Source organism: Maylandia zebra, linkage group LG13, assembly GCF_041146795.1.
Source record: "Maylandia zebra isolate NMK-2024a linkage group LG13, Mzebra_GT3a, whole genome shotgun sequence".
NCBI classification, from domain to species: Eukaryota; Metazoa; Chordata; class Actinopteri; order Cichliformes; family Cichlidae; genus Maylandia; species Maylandia zebra.
This window is the reverse complement of record NC_135179.1, coordinates 34,040,420-34,062,644: the sequence shown is the minus strand read 5'-3', so window position 1 is coordinate 34,062,644 and position 22,225 is coordinate 34,040,420. Positions and strand designations below refer to the sequence as shown.

Below are 22,225 nucleotides of genomic sequence, written 5' to 3'. Positions count from 1 at the left end.
GGGACTCTCCTCAGCTCTTTCTGGGACAGTGGCGCGGCTGCCCCTCTGTTGGTCTTCCATGGTCTCTTGTGTTCTGGGGGCCTCTGGATGTCTGGAGTTTTGATCTCCTCCATACCCGCTTCACACCCTGGAGGACGAGGCTGTGGCCCCCCCACACTCCCTAGCAGATCATTACATGGAGAAACCTTTGGAATGCAAGCATGCTGATCCACACAGGTATGCACACATGGGTATTCACAGACGCGGACTAAAGCTTTCTTGGCTGCTGCCTCAAAGCACACTGTGCGCTGTCTATCTTGCGTGCTGCACAATATCGTTTATTATTTAGTAAATATTGATATCTATGACTAGCTAGTTTATTGTGATGGTGCTTTGTTTTCTCTATTATTATGTTGCTCTCTGTTGTTTGCTGTCTCCTCTGTTTGTTTTTGTTTGTTTGTTTGTTTGTTTTTTTTCTCCATACAGGTGACCCAGGAGTTCTTTTTTTTTTTTTCTCTCTTCCCCCCCCTTCTCACCGTCTCTTCTCCCCTTTGGTTTTCCTTCTTTCTCTCCCCCTCTTTCTCTCATTCATTCCCCCTGTCCTATTTATAAAAAAAAAAAAAAATGACAAAGGATGAACTGAAGCTCTGCCATCACGTAATGTCGCATACTGCTGTTTCTGATGTCATACAGGAAAAAAAAAAAAAAAATTGTTTATCTGAGTTACTGACTGCATTACAGCTTTCGTGCAATTCTCACAGCATTACAATTAATGCAGTTCTCAAATCACACTTTTATTATTTTACTCACACGTTTACTGTGCACTTCTCACTTGAATCTGACAACTCATCAGAGCAGTTTGCACTTTTGTGAATCATAACTCTGGGTCACTGAGGTTCCTGAATACTTAACAGCATTGTATTCACGTTTTCAATCATGACTTCAAACCTTTTTCAAATATGTTTGAAAGAACAAACACAGTAACACACTTTCAGCAGTTTATTGCAACAAATAGAAACACAAACTTTCATTTTTGTGTCAAAGCTGTTCATCCAAATTTCCAATTTGTCAGGTGAACTGAACTTCAGGTAAGAAGTTATGACTTGCAGTGCATCTGGGTCAGATATGAACCAAGTTTAGGTGGAGTTTATTTTCGTTGTGCTGACTTTTTCGTACTGCGTGCTAGCTAGCATGACGGAGTTTCTATACAGCTGGGTGGTGCTATGATACTGATGTTGAACTTTATTTTGTTCATAAGGTTAATTATTATGATGCAAACCATCCCCTAAAAAAAGAATCGTCTCGTATTCAGAGAAAATATTTCGCGTTTCGTATTGAGCTGAGAAGGAACACAGTTTGTCCCGACTTCAGCTACAATGGACAAAGACACAAAGCTGGAGTTATTCTGTGTTTACGCTGCACAGCTGCCTCTTCTCTCCTGTTTCTACCGGTACTTCAATCATGAAACTGATCAATGATCAGCTGATCGGCTTTTCTCTCTTGTTTGTTTATCGCTCACTTTGTGCCAGAAAGAGGAAACCAGCAGATGTCGCGGTAAACAACAGCAGCACGTTTAAGCTTGATCAGCTGTTGTTAGAATTTATTTAATATTAATTTCTAGTATCAGCTGATGTTTGCTGGAGTCACAGCTGTAAAGCTGCTGGTCATGATATGGTTTGGTTATCTGGTGAGAGGGAAACATGAAGATGAAACCAGGAGATGTCCTTACTGAATCATCAGAGCTGTGATGGAGAAACAGGTTTAGGTGACATGAATGAGTTGAAGGGAAGTTATGAACGGTTTCTGAGAGACAAATATCACCAGGGTCCTTTTTTAGGTAGCTGACAGCTGGTAACTGTGCAGGGGCGGGTCTAGCAAAGTGTTGCCAGGGGGGCATGTAGGGCATTAACAGGGAGAGGGGGGCACAAAGACATACTTTTCTTTCTTATTCTCATTTAAAATGTCTCACTTTTAATAAATAATTATCTGAATCTTACAACCAACGATTGATAGATTGATACATATATACCATCAGAACAGTGAACATCACTGTCACAACAGCGTTTGTTTTCATTTAAAGGCTTATAATGGTGGGCCGGTCTCTAGTCAAAATGCCCGGGCCAATTTTCTGTCCCAGTCCAGCTCTGTATGCAGCTCATCTGCAGTCTGGTGTTGCCTACATCTTCCTATTCAGAAGGTAGAATTTCCGAGTTCTGAGTACAATCAAAGCACCACGACTGCAGTTTTTGTGTTGGATGTAAAAGGCGCACATGACTCTGTGACGTAGGCTAGAATCATGGCAGCAGTCAACGACGGTCCAGGCGTGGGATTTCTCTCGTGGAAATATGCACATTATCTTTTCCTTTCTATTGGTAGGTGGCACAGTGCACTGTGGCAGGATAGTGCTAACATGTAAGCAAGCTAGAAGACTTACAGTCTTGCTGGGTATCCAGTTACGGAAGCAACAGATTAACAAGAGAATTCTGAGTAAAACCAAAGTTACTTTCCCTAGTAACTAGTTACTTTGAAAGTAACGAGTAACTTGAAGTAACTGAGTTACTTTTGATAGAAGTAACTAGTAATGTAACTAAGTTACTAATTTAAACTAACTTACTCAACACTGCTTGTTTGTAATGAGTGTTTAAGATACTGTTACTTTCATTTCAGATCAAAGCAGTCTGAGCATTCTGTTATAACTCAGAACTGCTGCTCACTGGATAGTTTCCCATTTCAGACCATTCCCTGTAAACCCTGTGATGGTTGTGTGGGAAAGTCCCAGAACATCAACAATGTCTGAAATGCTCAAACCAGCCCGTCCGACATCGACAACCACGCTCAGTCATCTTTCTTCCTTATTCTGATGCTTGGTTTGGCGGTCACGACTATGTCCACATGCCTAAATGCAATGATGTGAAAGGCTGATTAGATATTTTGATTACTGCGATGAGCAGTGGATCAGTCGTATTTAGTAAAGTGATTACATTAGTTTGCTTTTTTTTCCCATTCCACCAGTTTTGTAAAGTTTCAGAAACATCCTTCACGTTTCATTTGTTTCTGAAAAACTACATTAATCCCACATTTATGCAGAACTCTTTCTGGGTTTGAGAAAAGAAAGAAACATTTTGATGACTTAGTCTTTAAAGGGTGCTGAAAGCTTTTTATTCATTCATCACAGAGTTGAAGTGATTGACTATTCATGCTCTGACATATGTGAAAAACCTTTGGATTGTTGGAGCGCCTTTTATAAAATACGTCCCATTTCTTTTCTGCCGTGAGAATTGAGCATTGAGCAAAACTGTAATTCAGCCTACAAACTTTACAGATGACAATACAACCGATAGGATCCAAAGGATTCCCTGTCAACATCTCTGTTTCAGGCACCAGAGGACGTGTGTCCATGATTGATCATGTGACTGCAGCAAATGGCAGCTGTCACAGAACAATTGGTAGGAGTGGCTCAGGAAGCGGAGACGGTCATCTACTAACTGGAAGTCTGGTGGTTTGATCCCTGACAGCTTTGGTCTGCTGAACTGTGGACGTTAGCTAGAAAGTGCTTCGATGATGTGTTCATTTATACACACGGTCCAATTAAAAAGTGCTTAGACTCACATGTTAAAATGAGTGTTTACAGCCTACTACACAAATAATTAGGGCCTTTGCAATTTTTAAAAATAATTCATCTATTTGAAAAAAGTTGTCCATAAAGTTAAGAACACTTAGTCACTGATAGGACTTCTCCACCTTTTGTATTTTCATGGAATGGTGTGACCAAAAACCTCACTTGCTGTGTGGTACAGACCATCCAGGCACTTTGTGCTTCTGGTGAGTGAAACTCGTATTTTATCAGTGCTAAAAACAGACGTTTGTCTGTGCATTGCAGCTGCACAGTTCATGATTAACCATCATGATAGGAGTCAAGGGCTCATGTTTTAATTTGTCCTGTTTTATGTTCCTGCCCTGGAGTAATTGAAACATTATCTTTTGGAGTAAAAAGCTTCTGTGTTCATTGTGGGCCATGATATATGTGCTGCACACTATGTGTCTCCGTTTGCCTCACAATAGTTTATCTAGTCGCTGCACTAATGTAGTGTTTGATTTACTTTGGCGTCTGGAAATCAGATTACAGAGATCCTTTTTGAAAAGAAATGGTTAACAGACTTTTAATTTGACTTCTGTGAATGTCTTGGAAAAGACAAATGTGATATTAAGTATAGGCAGAAAAACAGTGCGATATTAAGACTAAGAAAAGAACAATTTTGTGTTTTGGTGGCTCGGTGCTGGTCCTGAAGGCTTATGTGAAAAATGAACTGGTGTTTTTTGTGAATAGTAAATGAGAGCCTTGTATCAAAAGCAGAGTTCTTAGACAGAAATAACACCAAATATTTATATTTGTGATGCAGACATGAGGTCTGGTCAGCTGTTGTTGGGTCTGTTAAGTTGACTCTTGGACCACTACAGGACACTTTGTGCTCTGCTGGACAGGACTGGCTTGATTGGGCTGACCCAAGCTGTCTATAGCAGACAGGATGGAGGAGAAGAAGTGTTCATTGTGGGCCTGCAGCATTTCTGACTGACTCTCAATCAGGAGCAGGGTGTCTCTTAAAACTGTAAAAGAGAAGAGAGGAAGAACAGTCAGACTCAGTGAGAAAACAAGTATTTAGTTTCCGTATTTCTTAGTGAGCATGCTGTAACAGACTGACATGGAGAGGTGCTGTTGATGCAGCTGAGCAGTAGCTGTCCCGTATTCAGAACGCAGGAGGCCAGCGGCTGATGGCTGCTAAGTTCTCTCTGAAAGCTCTGACAACAAAAGAGCCGAGTGAGTGGACCAGAAAACGCATGAAGTGATGAACGATGCAGTTTTTATGTCTGTGAAGGTTCTCAGTTTTTACTGTTCAAAGTTCACATTAGACTTAACCTTAGATATAAACTATGACCTACAGATATCTGGGTGGTGCTGACAGGATTCATTTATTCAACTAAATCTAAGCATGAACTACCTCATTTCTTATCCAACAGATTTCTCTGTTTTAAAATGGATCAATGGAGCTGGCGTGACAGCCCACAGCTGGCGTGACAGCCCACAGCTGGCGTGACAGCCCACAGCTAGACCTAGAGCACCATTCTGTGGAAAATTAAAAATCTCTAACCTGCCTTCCATAAGCTCCATTATTAATCATAATAACTGCTTTACAAGCCTTAACATAAACACCTTTCTGACAGCCTGGTGGGAATTTAAAAAACAAAAACAAAATCTAAATCTAAAAATCTAAACTAACATGCATTTGGAGCAGTCCAGATGTCAGCGAGAAAAAGAGCAGCTGAATTTTGAGCTAACTGCAGTTTATGGAGAGATTTGTGTTAGACCATGGAGAAGAATTACAGTAATCTAAACGAGATGTGACGAGAGCATTGACAGGTATGGCAGTGCTGTTTGGAGTAAGTGAAGGATGAAGGCGGTTAGTATTACTAAAATGAAAACGTCTAGCAGAGGCCCCAGTCCGCGAGATCTTCAACGCACACCTCCGGCAGAGCTTCAACAGCATTCCGAGGGAGACTGGGGACATTGAGTCCGAATGGACCATGTTCAGCGCCTCCATTGCCGAAGCTGCTGCATTGAGCTGCGGCCGCAAGGTGGTTGGTGCCTGCCGTGGTGGTAATCCCCGAACCAAATGGTGGACACCAGAGGTGAAGGGAGCCACCAGGCTGAAGAAGGAGTCCTATCGGGCTTGGTTAGCCTGTGGGACTCCGGAGGCAGCCGACAGGTATCGACAGGCCAAGCGTAATGCGGCTCGGGCAGTGGCTGAAGCAAAAACTCGGGTGTGGGAGGAGTTCGGAGAGGCCATGGAAAAAGACTTTCGGGCTGCCTCGAAGAGATTCTGGCAAACCGTCAGACGTCTCAGGAGGGGAAAGCGGTGCTCTACCTGCACTGTGTATAGTGCTGGCGGAGCGCTGCTGACGTCGACTGAGAAAATTGTCAGGCGGTGGAAGGAATACTTCGAGGACCTCCTTAATCCCACTGACACGTCTTCCGAGGAGGAAGCAGAGTCTGGGGATGAGGGGAATGACCCGCCAATTTCCGGGGGCGAGGTCACTGAGGCAGTTAAACAACTCCTTGGTGGCAGAGCCCCTGGTGTTGATGAGGTCCGCCCCGAGTTCCTGAAGGCTCTGGACGTTGTAGGGCTGTCCTGGTTGACACGCCTCTGCAATGTTGCGTGGAGATCAGGGGCAGTACCTGTGGACTGGCAGACCGGGGTGGTGGTCCCCATCTTCAAGAAAGGGGACCGGAGGGTGTGTTCCAACTACAGGGGGATCACACTCCTTAGCCTCCCTGGGAAAGTCTATGCCAGGGTGCTGGAAAGGAGAGTTCGTCCGTTAGTCGAACCTCGGATACAGGAGGAACAATGCGGTTTTCGTCCTGGTTGCGGAACACTGGACCAGCTCTTTATCCTCTCCAGGATACTTGAGGGTGCATGGGAGTTTGCCCAACCAGTCTACATGTGTTTTGTGGACTTGGAGAAGGCATTCGACCGTGTCCCTCGGGGTGTCCTGTGGGAGGTGTTGCGGGAATATGGGGTGTCTGGCCCATTGCTACGGGCCATTCGATCCCTATACAACCGTTGCAAGAGCTTGGTTCGCATTGCCGGCAATAAGTCGGACTCGTTCCCGGTGGGTGATGGGCTCCACCAGGGCTGCCCTTTGTCTCCGGTTCTGTTCATAATTTTTATGGACAGGATTTCTAGGCGCAGCCAAGTGGTGGAGGGCTTTCGCTTTGTTGGCCTCAGAATCTCATCTCTGATTTTTGCAGATGATGTGGTTCTGTTGGCTTCATCGGGTGAGGGCCTCCAGCTCGCACTGGAGCGGTTCGCAGCCGAGTGTGAAGCAGCGGGAATGAGGATCAGCACCTCCAAATCTGAGGCCATGGTTCTCAGCCGGAAAAGGGTGGAGTGCCCACTCCGGGTCGGGGATGAGTTCCTGCCCCAAGTGGAGGAGTTCAAGTATCTCGGGGTCTTGTTTGCGAGTGATGGGAGAAGGGAGCCGGAGATCGACAGACGGATTGGGGCTGCAGCTGCAGTAATGCGGACGCTGCACCGGTCCGTCGTGGTGAAGAGGGAGCTGAGTGTAAAAGCGAAGCTCTCAATTTACCGGTCGATCTACGTCCCTACCCTCACCTATGGCCACGAGCTGTGGTTAGTGACCGAAAGAACGAGATCGCGGATACAAGCGGCAGAAATGAGCTTCCTCCGAAGGGTGGCTGGCCTCTCCCTTAGAGATAGGGTGAGAAGTTCGGCCATCCGGGAGGGGCTCAGAGTAGAGCAGCTGCTGCTCCACATCGAAAGGAGCCAGCTGAGGTGGTTCGGGCATCTGACAAGGATGCCCCCTGGGCGCCTCCTGGGTGAGGTGTTCCAGGCATGTCCCACCGGGAGGAGGCCCCGGGGCAGACCCAGGACACGCTGGAGAGATTATATCTCTCGGCTGGCCTGGGAACGCCTTGGTATTCCCCCGGATAAGCTGGAGGAGGTGGCTGGGGAGAGGGAGGTCTGGGCCTCTTTGCTTAGGCTGCTGCCCCCGCGACCTGGCCTCGGATAAAGTGGATGAAGATGGATGGATGGATGGATGGATGGATGAATGATGTGATTTATATGGGCTGTGAAGGATGACACCCAGACTCTTAACCTGAGTTATCAATGGATGGTGAAAAACTGTCAGAACTTTAGTTATGAGTAAATCAAACCTTGATTTCACTTAATCAGAAATAGATGTGGGTTTGGAAGAGAAGTAGAGCTGGGCATCATCTGTGCAGCAGTGAAACTGGATGTTATATTTCTTGAAAATATTACCTAGAGGTAGAGCTGGGCGATATGAGATTTTTTCATATCACGATATGTTTTTTTCATTTCAGGCGATAACGATATATATCACGATATAAGCCAAATAACTATATTTGTAAGATTTAAATGTGCCGTTGCTCACAAGTAAAATGTGAAATAATCAGCAGCTTGTTTTTAATTTAAATATTTATTTCCCATAATAAGTTCAACAGGGTAGATGTACTTAAGGAACATGAGACTTTTTCAGATAAATAAAGGCAAATATTACAAACTACACAAAAGGCAGCCGCTAAAGCGTTTAAGTTTCAAAATAGAACAAACGAAACAGACTAAATTGTCAATTCCACTTAGAAACAAAATATTAATTCTAAAAATAAATCTTAGTTTGTTTTACAGAAGAACAGACAAAACTGACTAACTTTTGTCAATATCAAATAAACTGAGAACTAAAAGGAAATTCTCAATCTCTCCTTGTTGTATAGCTGAGCTTTTCAAACAGTTTTAACAGTTACTTTAGTCTGACAAAAGCCGAATGACGAATTAGCGCTTCCAGTCAGAGACTGAGGCTACGTCCACACGTACACGGGTATTTTTGAAAACGGAGATTTTCCGTTTTCGTTTAAAAAAATAATCCCGTCCACACATAAAGGCAGAAATGAAGGAAAACGCTGCTATGAACATGCCAAAGCAGCAGGTGGCGCTAGATTCCTAACCGTGCAGAAATGTTGGCCAATCAGAAGTCTAGAAGCCTCGGTGGGAAAAAGTAAACAAAGCTGGGGCATAGAAGCAGAACAGAGTCGCATGTGTGGACGGACAGTAACTGTGTGTATGTAAGCATTTAAACACTGCAGAGAGTAGAATTAACAGTAACAGTATTGTAGAAATTCATTTCACCGAAACAATAACGTGGCGCACAGTGTGACGCATGCACCAGTTCATTGTATTTGCAGACTTGCTTTCGGCACAATTTACAGTGCACGCTACTCTGTTTTTTGTCAGACTTGAAATAGCCGAAATACCTTCACACTACGGAACTTCTATGGCTCTTCCGTTCGACAATCTCTCCGGCATTGGAACCATCATCTGTTTTCTCTTCGGTCACGCTCGGTTGATTTTTCTAGTCGGCACACTCATTTCCTCCATTACCCGCTGGCTGCTTCCCAAACAAACACACGTGCGGCTTGGCACTTGTGCTGTACGTAACAAGTCACGCGACGTGACGCTGCGGCTGTGATTGGTTCGGCTCTGCGCTACTTAATTTGGATTGGCTGGTCTTTTTTTTTTTTTTTTTTTTTAAGAGGACAAGAGCGGCGAGGTCTATCGCGATAGTTTAATTTCTCTATCGAGTAAAAGTTATATTGCGATACATATCGTTATCGTTCTATCGCCCAGCTCTACCTAGAGGTAGGAGAAATAATAAAAACCAAAGGCCCCAGGAGAGAGCCTTGGGGAACACCAGAGTTAACTGGTGTAGACAGTGAAAAGATCATTTGAGGTGTTTCTGTACTATGAAATGAATGAAGCCAGATTCAAATTGTTCATACACGTTATTTCCAGGGGGGCGTCTATGAACCTGTGTAGCCACTCCTTCTTTTTTTTTTTACCTAAAACCTTCGATTAGTTCAGAAAGCTCTCAATGCTCCCCCCAGCAAGCTACCGGCTTCAGTGTCTATAACCCAGTGTGAACTCTCAGGTCATCAGGTGCAGATGTTTTAAGTCTTCCCATGATGATCTAAGTGTGCTGCAGGTGCTTTCAGTTACTGTAGTCCTGTTCTTTGGCACAAGCTTCCTGCTGAGCTGAGGTGTGCATTTCAAAAACAGACTCAAACCATTGTGTTCTCACAGTAGCTGTCTGTGTGTGTGCACATTTGTAAACTTACACCTTTTCTTGTCTTCATTGTAAACATATATAGGTTTTTATGTTTGCTGTTGGGAACGTGGATTTTGAATGTGATGAAATGTGTCATTTAAACAAACTTGCTATCGCCACTGAACTGCTTAATTCATCAAACAAAGGATTTCTCTGTATTACAAATCAATTAACAATTAACATGCACACTGATAAAACTTTCAGTAGTGCTGCTTTAGCCTGTGTGAAACAGACACAGTAACGTTTTTCAGGGCAGGACTGTGTGTTTGCTGCCAGTGTAACAACTCGAGAGGCTCAGCCTTCACCTGGTAGTCAGCCAGAGATGACTTCCCACGATCCACGTCCACAGTGGGTTCAGTCAGCAGCTCCATCTTCTCTGACATGGCATTCAGCTGCTGGATGAGCAGCTCCAGGTGAGAACAGAAGACCTGGAACATACAGTACAGGGAGTGCAGAATTATTAGGCAAATGAGTATTTTGTCCACATCATCCTCTTCATGCATGTTGTCTTACTCCAAGCTGTATAGGCTCGAAAGCCTACTACCAATTAAGCATATTAGGTGATGTGCATCTCTGTAATGAGAAGGGGTGTGGTCTAATGACATCAACACCCTATATCAGGTGTGCATAATTATTAGGCAACGTCCTTTCCTTTGGCAAAATGGGTCAAAAGAAGGACTTGACAGGCTCAGAAAAGTCAAAAGTAGTGAGATATCTTGCAGAGGGATGCAGCAGTCTCAAAATTGCAAAGCTTCTGAAGCGTGATCATCGAACAATCAAGCGTTTCATTCAAAATAGTCAACAGGGTCGCAAGAAGCGTGTGGAAAAACCAAGGCGCCAAATAACTGCCCATGAACTGAGAAAAGTCAAGCGTGCATCTGCCAAGATGCCACTTGCCACCAGTTTGGCCATATTTCAGAGCTGCAACATCACTGGAGTGCCCAAAAGCACAAGGTGTGCAATACTCAGAGACATGGCCAAGGTAAGAAAGGCTGAAAGACGACCACCACTGAACAAGACACACAAGCTGAAACGTCAAGACTGGGCCAAGAAATATCTCAAGACTGGTTTTTCTAAGGTTTTATGGACTGATGAAATGAGAGTGAGTCTTGATGGGCCAGATGGATGGGCCCGTGGCTGGATTGGTAAAGGGCAGAGAGCTCCAGTCCCACTCAGACGCCAGCAAGGTGGAGGTGGAGTACTGGTTTGGGCTGGTATCATCAAAGATGAGCTTGTGGGGCCTTTTCGGGTTGAGGATGGAGTCAAGCTCAACTCCCAGTCCTACTGCCAGTTTCTGGAAGACACCTTCTTCAAGCAGTGGTACAGGAAGAAGTCTGCATCCTTCAAGAAAAACATGATTTTCATGCAGGACAATGCTCCATCACACGCGTCCAAGTACTCCACAGCGTGGCTGGCAAGAAAGGGTATAAAAGAAGAAAAACTAATGACATGGCCTCCTTGTTCACCTGATCTGAACCCCATTGAGAACCTGTGGTCCATCATCAAATGTGAGATTTACAAGGAGGGAAAACAGTACACCTCTCTGAACAGTGTCTGGGAGGCTGTGGTTGCTGCTGCACGCAATGTTGATGGTGAACAGATCAAAACACTGACAGAATCCATGGATGGCAGGCTTTTGAGTGTCCTTGCAAAGAAAGGTGGCTATATTGGTGGCTGATTTGTTTTTGTTTTGTTTTTGAATGTCAGAAATGTATATTTGTGAATGTGGAGATGTTATATTGGTTTCACTGGTAAAAATAAATAATTGAAATGGGTATATATTTGTTTTTTGTTAAGTTGCCTAATAATTATGCACAGTAATAGTCACCTGCACACACAGATATCCCCCTAAAATAGCTACAACTAAAAACAAACTAAAAAACTACTTCCACAAACATTCAGCTTTGATATTAATGAGTTTTTTGGGTTCATTGAGAACATGGTTGTTGTTCAACAATAACATTATTCCTCACAAATACAACTTGCCTAATAATTCTGCACTCCCTGTACAAGAGCAGATGCTGCTGGTGCAATAAGCTGTAGTTTTACGTCCAATGGATGATGATCTGATTAGTCGACTAATCGCAAAAATAATCTGTGACTAGTCGACTATCAAAAATAATCGTTTGTGGCAGCCCTACAGTACATATTATTCATGGTGCTTTTAATCATATAATGGTTGAAATATTGGAATACACAGATACATATCATTGAGAAATTCAAACAAAGTCACACAGTACAGAACAAGCCTGGCAGAGGAAGGAAGTGAAAGATTTAAAAGATTCTGGAAAGAAAACCAGTGAGAGATGTCCAAAGACCCCAGAACTAAGGATGGGTATTGATACGATTTTCATGATTCCGATTCCATTTTCGATTCAATTCTTTATCGATTCTTTATTGATTCTTTTTTAAAAAGGAGAACACTAAGGTCGATTAGCTTAGAACTTTGTTTTATATCTTCTCTTTGAACAAGATAGAAATTTAGGAGTAACATGGCCTTACAAACCCAACAGTGAGATCTTAAGAGATCTCTTCAGTGGGTGTCACAGGGCCCCCAGGAAAAAATTGTAAATGTAAAATAATAAAATAAATATTCTTCTGTAGCAATTACACAAGAATATCCAGTAATGTCCCTGCCTACAATTAAACACATTTACTTACTTTACTGAAAATCATCTGCTGTGGCAAACGGCTGCAAGCCTTTGACCACAAACTGAGTCTCTGCTCGGTGACATTCGTCTATCCTGCCTGAAAGGAGACGCTACCGGTAGACTGCAGCAAGAACTGCCAGCATCTGAGCCAGACTCTGTCTCATCATGGTCACTAAATGCACAGTGATGGCAGGTTTGTAATAAGGCAGATCGCGCTAACATAATATGCACTGTTGTTGATTATTTACCTGCTGCATTAACGGGAGAGGACGTGCAAACGTTACCGCTGCTGCTGGGTTGAGATTCATGGAATTAAAAACACGACATTCATTTAAGGTCATCGCGTGTTTTGTGAGCAAATGCTTTTGCATATTCGTAGTGTTTCCTCCCTTAAATGAAATATAAATATATATATAAATACCTTGGAGTTCACATTGACAATAAACTGGACTGGGCTAAAAACACCACAGCACTTTACAGGAAGGGCCAGAGTCGTCTCTAGTTTTTGAGGCGACTGAGGTCCTTCAACATCTGCCAGAAAATGCTGAGGATTTTCTATGAGTCTGTTGTGGCCAGTGCGATCCTCTATGCTGTTGCATGCTGGGGGAGCAGGCTGAGGGCAGCAGATGCCAACAGACTCAATAAACTGATCCGTAAGGCCAGCAATGTTGTGGGGATGGAGCTGGACTCCCTCAAGGTGGTGTCGGAGAGGCGGATGCTGTCCAAGATAAAGACAATGTTGGATAACACCTCCCACCCACTCCATGACATGCTGGTCAGTCACAGGAGCTCGTTCAGTGAGAGACTGAGATTACCGAAAAGCACCACTGAACGACACAGGAAATCATTCCTGCCTGTGGCCATCTCCCTGTACAACGCATCCACTTAACACACTGTTTGCTGCTACAACTACACATGTTTCTTTTCCAGCTATTTATTTATGAGTGACTTATGTATGTATGTATGTATATGTATATATTGTACTATTTTTAGTTAGTGTATTGTCTGTCTTGTCTTAATGTTGGTTTAAAATGGAGCACTGTAACAAAAAATAATTTCCCCCAGGGATCAATAAAGTATTCTGATTCTGATTCTGATACTTTGCAAGTATTGCAAGTTGCCCTGTTGTCATCCGTTCTTGTAAAGTATGACCAAACTTTTGAGCGTTTGAGCCACTGTGTTTCCTGCCAGGTAAATGACGCTCCGCAACGTGGTGACGTCATTCGGGGCGACTGGAATCGATAAGGGAATTGTTTGCAAAAACGGCAAACACTTCCAAGGAACTGAAACAGTGGGAACCGGTTCTCAACAAGAACCGGGTTTCGAAACCCATCCCTACCCAGAACAGCTGCAAAGAGACTAGTGAGGGACTTAAAGAGTGGAGGAAAGCTAGGAGACATAACTTAAACATAAAAACAGACTGAATTACTAGAACTTTAAGTCAAGGTTATAAAAAACTTCAAACAAAAGAGCAAACATTATAACTTAATACTGTTGAGTTCTAAGGATATCAGCAGTTCAGCTGATATTTGTTCACCTATTATAAAGCTAAGTTATCATAACTAACTGCCTGACGATGGATACAACAGAAACAGGAGAACAAACCAGCTGCTCTCCGCTGAACGATTCATGATGTACTCTGAGTGGCAGGGGAGCAACATGAGGACACTGTCACGGTAAATGTGTCGCAAATGTAAGAAAAACATCTGAACTTTTTAAATTTTCTGTTTAGTTTTTGTGTGTGTGTTTTAAACACAGTAACGGCTTCAGCCTTGTTATTGTTTGGTGGCCCTGGTCCTTTTGCTCGAGCCACTATGATGTGTTGACGCATATGAATGACTTTGAGTTTGCTTGTGCTGCAGTTAAAGTGAAGCTTAGAGGATAAAATGACACAGCTTTTTAATAAGAAGGCTGAAGACCAGACTGTTGACCCTGGGGCTTTGGGTTTTGGCACTGATGCCCGTGATAGGTTCACCTTTCCAGTCAAGGCTTAGTGGACCTTTCACTATTAAAAGCACTTTATTAGACAGGGACTACTTGATGCAAACACCAGAGAAGAGGAATAATCAGTGGTCATGTAAACCTCTTAAAGCGCCATAATACTGCTACTTCTCTTCCTGAACTAAGCAGTGATAGCCACTCCATACAAAACCCTACACTGGCTTCATTAGTGACATCTGCCATAGCAGGAGTTTAATCTGTTGATGACTTTCAGTCTGAAAAATTAGTCACAGATCCAACTGCGTCCCTACCTTGATGTGTTGCATCAGAGAGTCACTGTGCTCCTGGCCCTCCAAGCTCTCCTTTGGATTATCAATCAGGCTGAGCCCACACAGCCGGTCCACCAGAGTCTCAGCCTTCTTGAGACTAGGGCGACCCAAGCCACCGTCAGCATGCCCTACGTAAACCGCTGCTGACGGAGAGAGAATAGTTTTTGTTTGTATTTTCCTTAAGATCAGAAATCTCAAAATCACACACTTGCAAACCCTGACAATTAATCCGAACTCTTTTGGATAAAGAGATGGAAATATATCCATTGCAGTGAAGGTAATTTGATTCTTTAACTGTGTACAGGGCTACAATCTAAACATCCTTACAAATATTTATTACAAATACCTGTTGGAGGAGCATTTTTGTGCTCTGTGCTCCACTTTTTAAAGTCATTTCTGTCTTGTTTGTCCTCCTGGAGCTCCTTGACTTTAGTCCTTTCCTCTTGTTTTCCTGACAAGCTGATAGAAGAGGGCCAGGAGGTGGTGCATGTTTCCAGAGAGTCCCAGTTAGCTGTGACAGGCCAGCTCAGCTGAGCTGTCATCTCCCTCACCTGCACACAGGGACCACAGTGATGATGTGATGCGTTTTGCTACTTTAGCAAGAATTGCTAAAGGAATGCACAGTAAAAATACAACGTTGTGAACATGATTAGCAATGATGTAAAGCAGCGGTCCCCAACCCCCGGGCCATGGACCGGTACCGGTCTGTGAGTCGTTTGGTACCGGGCCGTGAGAGTTGAGGCTCAGGTGTGAAATGTCTGGTTTTCAGGGTTTTTATCGGTTTTCAGCGTTATTTTGTTATCGTTTTTATCGTTTACTCGTTTTTTCTGGGTCTTTTCATGTGTGTTATGAATAAATCTTCTTTTTTTTCGGTACTGGTACTAGTTTTATTTTGTTGTATTTATCCGCGACACCTTAAAGGCCGGTCCGTGAAAATATTGCCGGGCATGAACCGGTCCGTGGCGTGTGTTACACCCCGGCCTAGGCAACCGGCGTGCAACGTATGAAAATAAAAATAAGAAAAAAAACACACGAGAAAAAAACTAAAGCTCTCCACCAAAATCCCAAAACGAAGGTGTCTCAAACGAAAATATTAACAAACCCATTCACAGCTATTTACAACAAAACACCAAACTATTTACAACACGGGGGAGATCGCGACCATGACCAACTGACACACAGGGCTTAAATACATAGAAGGAGCAATCAGGGAATAGACCACAGGAGGGAAACACAGCTGGGGCAAATTAGACCTGACGAGACAAGGAAACGTAAACTGAACACTCTAAGATAACAACAGACCTTCAAAGTAAAACAGGAAACACATGACAGTCACGCAAAAACAAAACACTGACAACACCGAAACGTAACACGCGAAAAAGGTTGGAGACCGCTGATGTAAATGGTTCTGCTTGCACAATCACCAGAGTGGTAAAGTCAGCGTACATATAGTACTGACCTGTCTGGACAGGAGCTGCAGCTCCTCCACCTGGTCTGGAAGAGGCCGGAATTCCTCATCCAGGTCCCCGTGCACACACCTGGACTGTCGAAGTACACTTTCAGAGCGTATGAAAGCAGAAAAGGTAGATGTGGATCGCATATGGTGCTGATCATTGAGACTATCATTAACAAAAGGATTTCTTTCCCCTCCATCCTCACTGCAGTCCAGACAGTCCGAAGACAAAGAGAGCAGGGATAGTGGTTCACCTGAAGATCTAGTGATAAACTGCAGGTCAGGTGACATATAATTCGAGCTGAGAGCGATTCTTTCACTGCTCTGTCCTCTTGCACCGGTTGAAATGTCCAACCCTGGCAGGCTGGTGGAACTACATAGGTGGCCCATTGCAATTCCTGAGTCCTGCAGGTTGAGGTTTGTCTGAAGGCTGTCATCCTGAAGCCTCTTGGAGCTGTCCCATTCACTGTCTACCTGTCTTGGTCTTAGTGGGTAGGTGTAATCCAGCAGTTCCTGGTACTCCTTGTTTGGGTCCCATGCTGTGCAGTGCCTGTTTGGAGATGGGGGCAGAGTTTCAGGGATGGCACAGGCCCAGTAGTCTGCCTGATAGGGAGACTTGGGAATCTCTTTGGAGTTTACTCCAAAAGAACACCGTTTTCTTTCTCTCCAACTTCTCTCCCTCCGGCTCTCTATCACACGCTGAGCTTGGCTTCGTTTGTTTGAACAGGGGCTGTACGTAGGATAAAGGACCGTGGAGGTCAGTCTGGGCTTCGGGGGAAGGTCAAGTCCACAGACTTTAAAGTTAGACCTTGAGAGGCTCTGCTGAGCCAATCTGTTTCCAGGGAAAGATGTTCCAAATGTAGCGGAGTCCTCATGGTGCAGCTCTGAAACACCCAAGGGTGAGCCCAGGTCTTCTTCAGAGGTAGAGGGAAGTGATATTTCAATGGGAGACGGGCTAAGTCTCTGTGGGATGAGCTCCTCTCTTGGTTTGGGCAAGAATTTAATATTATGATGTTCACTTCTGTCCTGTTGTTTCTCCTGCAAGAAAAATACTGTAGCATTATAAACCTTATTATTGCATCAGAGTAAAAGCTTCTGGCATTTAGTCGTTTACATCAGCTTAGACGTTTAAGCTACAAAGTGATGAAGAGAATAATAGAAAGTGACAAGGATGGCATACATTCTTAAGTGAGCAGTCATTTATGGATAAATGAGGAGGTTAAAGCCCTGAAATACTGTACATTTACATTTCAAGTTCCATCCATCCATCCATTCGCTTCCGCTTATCCTTTTCAGGGTCGCGGGGGGCGCTGGAGCCTATCCCAGCTGTCATAGGGCGAGAGGCAGGGTAGACCCTGGACAGGTCGCCAGTCTGTCGCAGGGCCAACACACAGGGACAGACAACCATTCACACTCACATTCACTCGCACATTCACACCTAGTGACAATTTGGATTATCCAATTAACCTATCCCCACAAGCTGCATGTCTTTGGACGGTGGGAGGAAGCCGGAGTACCCGGAGAGAACCCACGCAAACACGGGGAGAACATGCAAACTCCACACAGAAAGACCCCGGCCTGATGGTGGAAGTGAACTCAGGACCTTCTTGCTGTGCGGCAACAGTGCTAACCACCGTGCCACCGTGCTGCCCCTACATTTCAAGTTAAACAACAAAATACCACAAAGATCATTTTGTATCATACATTTATACAACTGCCTGGAGCTTAATTTCTAACCCAATGATTTACTGTCTATAGCTTTAAAGGAAACTGGAGTAGCTGCTGATGACACAGACACACAGGATCAGCTTCTCTACTGGTTATAAATCCACATCATGCTTGTCCCCAAAGCTCTGCCTGTGGGTATATAGAGCTAACGTTAACTCAAAGCTGACTAGCTAATTAGCCCTGCTAGGGAGCTACAGAGTTCAGAGAGTAATTCACTGGGCTTTCAGTTCTGTAAGGGTGGGAGACGATTATACTGTAAGTACACCTAAGTTATACTTTTGTTGTGCTGGACCCATGTAGAGCCTGTGGCCTAGCCTTCGTGCTTTGGAGTTCTGACACCCAAACACGAGCTGACGGTTAGTCTCTTTGAGGTTAGACATTCCAGCTGATTTAAGGGATAGCAGCTGAAAAATAAAGCAGAAATCCATAATAGGAAGCGACGATACTGAACAAGCCAATCGCAGTCATTGCACTGATGCAATGCGCAGATTCATTTGTTTCAGCAGAGCATGTTGGGATTAACCAGCACATGTGCTTCGGTTCCTTGCCACTGTGTGGCAGCAGCTTCATCTTAGCTGCATGCCAACGGATTAGTTATGTTTTTCACAGAACATTTTTTACTGACTTTGAAGTGTGGGAGGCGGAGATGTTACAAGGTCTAGAAGCAAGAGACACCACATATTTTACACCTCACAGTTTATAAAATTCTTATAACACTATATAAATGCGTTTTCATGATATGGGACCTTTGACAAAAGCCAAGTCGTTCTGTGTCTGCTGCATTGTTCCATCTAAAAGGACAAAGATTTTACTTGGAGGTCTTCTTTCTCCATGTTCCTTACCTTTTCCATGAGCCTCTGTGGACGTGTCTTCTTTAAGATGGACACATGCTCTTCTACAGAAAACAGAGGCTTCCTAGTGAGATATTGCCTGCCTGTCAGATACTTGGAGGTTGCTGCCATGGTAACACCTTTGTATGGCTCTTCTTTGTCCCCCTTTTCTATCTTGACTCTTTCAGTGACTTCTGGAGTTGAGCATCTCTTGCTCTGTAGCTCTCTGCAATTTAATTTCCAGCGCTGGCGGCATCCCTTCACTTCCATTGCACAAAAGGAGACTTGCCTCAGCCCTGAAATAACACAAGAAAGAAGCAAAGTACATGAGAAAATATAGAAAGAATTATCCAACGTCTGGTAAAACTAGAGTTATTGTCCTTTCTTATCCAACAGATGTGCTGGCTAGGAAGAGTTTTCCTCTTCTAGGATACAGGATGTCATTTATTCAGCAGATTATGAAGCAAATAATTTGTTGCTGAAAATTTGCAGAACATAGAGCCATAAAAAAAAACTAAAGTTCCAATAGTGCAAGGTTCTGCTGAACTTTTCTTCTGAAATCATGCACAAAAGTCCTCTGATAACTTTAGTCCAAACAACTGATATTTTGTTAATATGTATTGCTGTTGTCGGTTTATGAATGTACAACATGAAGTCACCATAAACACACTTAAACTGTTGCTTTTGATATTTGGAATTTTCTTTACTCATCTTGAAGCCAATCCCAGCCACCGTGGGGCGAGAGGCAGGGTACACCCTGGACAGGTCGCCAACCCGACACAAATAGACCGACAACCATTCACACTCACATTCTCCAGTTACCCTAACCCCACTGACTGCATGTCTTGGGACTTGTGGGAGGAAGCTGGAGCACAAACACGGGGAGAACCACTCCACACGGAAAGGCCCCAGTCGGGTGGTGGGATGGAACTCGGGACCTTCTTGCTGTGAAGCAACAGTACTAATCACCGCGCCACTGTGCTGCCCCAAATGATTAATATTAAGAATAATCGATGTCCCTACCCTCACCTATGATCACGAGCTCTGAGTACTGAGCGAAAGAAAGAGATCGCTAATATAAGTGGCAGAAATGAGCGTCCTCCAAAGGGTGGCTGGCCTCTGCCTCAGAGATGGGCTGAGGAGCTCTGGGAGGGAGGGGCAGAATAGAGCCGCTACTCCTCTACATTAAAAGGAGCCAGTTGAGGTGGTTCCAGCATCTAAGAAGGGTGAGTGAGCAGGCCCAGGTGCATGCCAGATATACATGTATATAAACTTTCAACTGTTATGAGATTTGAGATTCGTTCTCTCAGATTAATCATCATACATCATACGTATGTCATCATACAAAAGGCTCAAACTAGAGGCAGCAGGTGTTTTGGATTCTTTTTTTTAAATTGAACTTCTTATTGCAAAGCAGGAAAACAGCAGTCATGAACATACACATGACAGAGATGTACTTAGATGTATGGAGGTCAAGGGAGTCAAAAAAAACAAACCAAAACAAAAACAGCAACAATAATAAACAATGAAAAAGACTAGCAATCATCCCTTTGTTGCCAGGCCAAATCCCATAAACCCAATTGCAACCTCTGAACTGAAGGAGTGTCCAAATAGGTCCCGGCGGGGTAAAAAAGGAAAGGTTTGTCCTTGAGCGCTGTAGAGAAGGCAACGATATGTGGCAGGTAGCTCATCATTTAGCCCTAACGAGCAAGTCCTTGGACCCAGATGCAGTCGGCAATTAAATATGATGCAAAGCTGGTCTATGAGTGATGGGTGCTTTGGATTCTTAAATTATGTCATTGCTTAATGTTCTGTTTCTGGTCCAAAGTTGTTTATGCTGTTATTCTTATATCCATCCATCCATTCGCTTCCGCTTATCCTTTTCAGGGTCGCGGGGGGGGGGGGGGGGGGGGGGGCGCTGGAGCCTATCCCAGCTGTCATAGGGCGAGAGGCGGGGTACACCCTGGGCAGGTCGCCAGTCTGTCACAGGGCCAACACACAGGGACAGACAACCATTCACACTCACTTTCAAACCTAGTGGCAATTTGGATTTTCCAATTAACCTATCCCCACAAGGAGTACCCGGAGGGAACCCACGCAAACACGGGGAGAACATGCAAACTCCACACAGAAAGACCCCGGCCTGATGGTGGAATTGAACTCAGGACCTTCTTCTTCTTGCAACAGTGCTAACCACCGTGCTGCCCCTGTTATTCTTATATATTAATTTAATTTTGCTGCTGTAAACTGCTGAAGCAAATAATACAGTTTCGAGTTTACTTCACTGCACCGCACTCTGTAAATAGATCAGTACATTCAATGCAACACAGCAACAAAACGATTCCCTTTTTAACTCCAGCAGCAACAGGATATCCGCATGTTCGCGATGCATAGAACAAATCGGTTCTCTGACTACATACAGTCATCATCAGACACAGCGTGGACGTGGAGGAAACGACGACAACAACAAGCACAGAGGACTAATGTTCTGTCCCCTCATGACCTCTGTCATGGTTCATCTTCACTAGTCTGTAGTGCTGAGCGTCACAGTCCACGAACGACAGCCCGGATAAAAAAACACCAGCCCAAACAAAACCCACAAGTAACAAAGTACGCGCTGACTCTTACTGACGAACCTCGCTCTGTGATGGAAATCTTCCACTGTTACACGGCAAACTCAAACATTTTCAGCCTCATAAAGTTTCCTGTTCAAACTGTATGACACTTCCCATTATTCAGCAGTGTGTGTGTAAGTCAGACCAACAGCCAGTTATAGAAAATATATTAAAACAATCTATCTTGTTTAGGAAAAGAAACGACAGATATTTACCAGCGTAGCTCAGCTCGAAGCATCCATCCGCTGTAGCTTGGTCCCCAGCCTGCCTCCTTGCAGGGTGTAGTCGTTAGAGCCGTAATGATTGCTGAGTACAAGCCTGTTCAAAACAGTGTTATTAGCATCCAGGTTGTGCTTTATAAAGGAAATGTCGATTTACTGCCACTCGGCTATATTTATTAGCCTACTGGTGTTTTATTATAGCTTGGTATTTGTTGTATATAAAACATATTTGGTATAAGATACATTTCAACGACACAAAAGTAAGTAGTAATTACAGAAACACATAAAATAAAGGTAAAAAAAAAAGCGAATGGGTCTTTCTTACGGTACGTGACTGTGACGGAGCTCTTCTTCTCGCGAGTTTTATGGTCGTTGCCAAACTAACTTACAGGAGCGTTGCTGCCACCTACTGGAATTTGGACGAGAGTGCAGCAGGAGAAAACAAAAAACAAACAAAAGAGAATAACGACATTCATCTTCATTGGCCAGTTATGTGTACACACGCAAGGAACTGAGCCCCGGATATGAGCTCAATGTACCTACAGAATAGACGAACAGGCAAACAGCAACACAACGCAGAAAATAACAGCATATTTTTATGGTGGAGTAGTGTTCAAAGATGCACAAAGTGCCCGTCTCTGTGTGGATATAATAGATTTGGTTGTTCTTACCACAGTGTTGGCATAACAACCAACTGTGGAATCCCATAGCTGATGATGTCTTCTGCTCATTACAAGAACTAGAGGACGTAACAACGCTGGATACTCCTGTGTGCACTC

At 44.0% G+C, this 22,225-nt stretch overlaps 1 protein-coding gene across 3 annotated transcripts; it reads right to left on the bottom strand.

Annotated features, from left to right (window-relative positions):
• Positions 1–3,109: 3,109 nt before the first annotated feature.
• Positions 3,110–22,218, bottom strand: cep68 (centrosomal protein 68). Of its 3 annotated transcripts, none has more exons than XM_004572019.5 (9): positions 21,772–22,210; positions 21,441–21,543; positions 18,623–18,906; positions 16,059–17,090; positions 14,946–15,150; positions 14,582–14,742; positions 9,984–10,106; positions 4,680–4,776; positions 3,110–4,584 (listed from the first exon to the last, which is right to left on the bottom strand). In XM_004572019.5, exons 3-9 carry the CDS (start codon positions 18,878–18,880, stop codon positions 4,412–4,414), a joined length of 2,049 nt encoding a protein of 682 aa, XP_004572076.2. In that variant the 5' UTR covers positions 18,881–18,906; positions 21,441–21,543; positions 21,772–22,210; the 3' UTR covers positions 3,110–4,411. The 3 variants fall into 3 exon arrangements, with proteins under 3 accessions (XP_004572076.2, XP_004572077.2, XP_012780412.2); XM_004572020.5 differs by having other exon boundaries at positions 14,582–14,739; positions 21,772–22,208; XM_012924958.4 differs by lacking the exon at positions 4,680–4,776 and having other exon boundaries at positions 4,350–4,584; positions 21,772–22,218.
• Between the last annotated feature and the right edge of the window lie 7 nt (positions 22,219–22,225).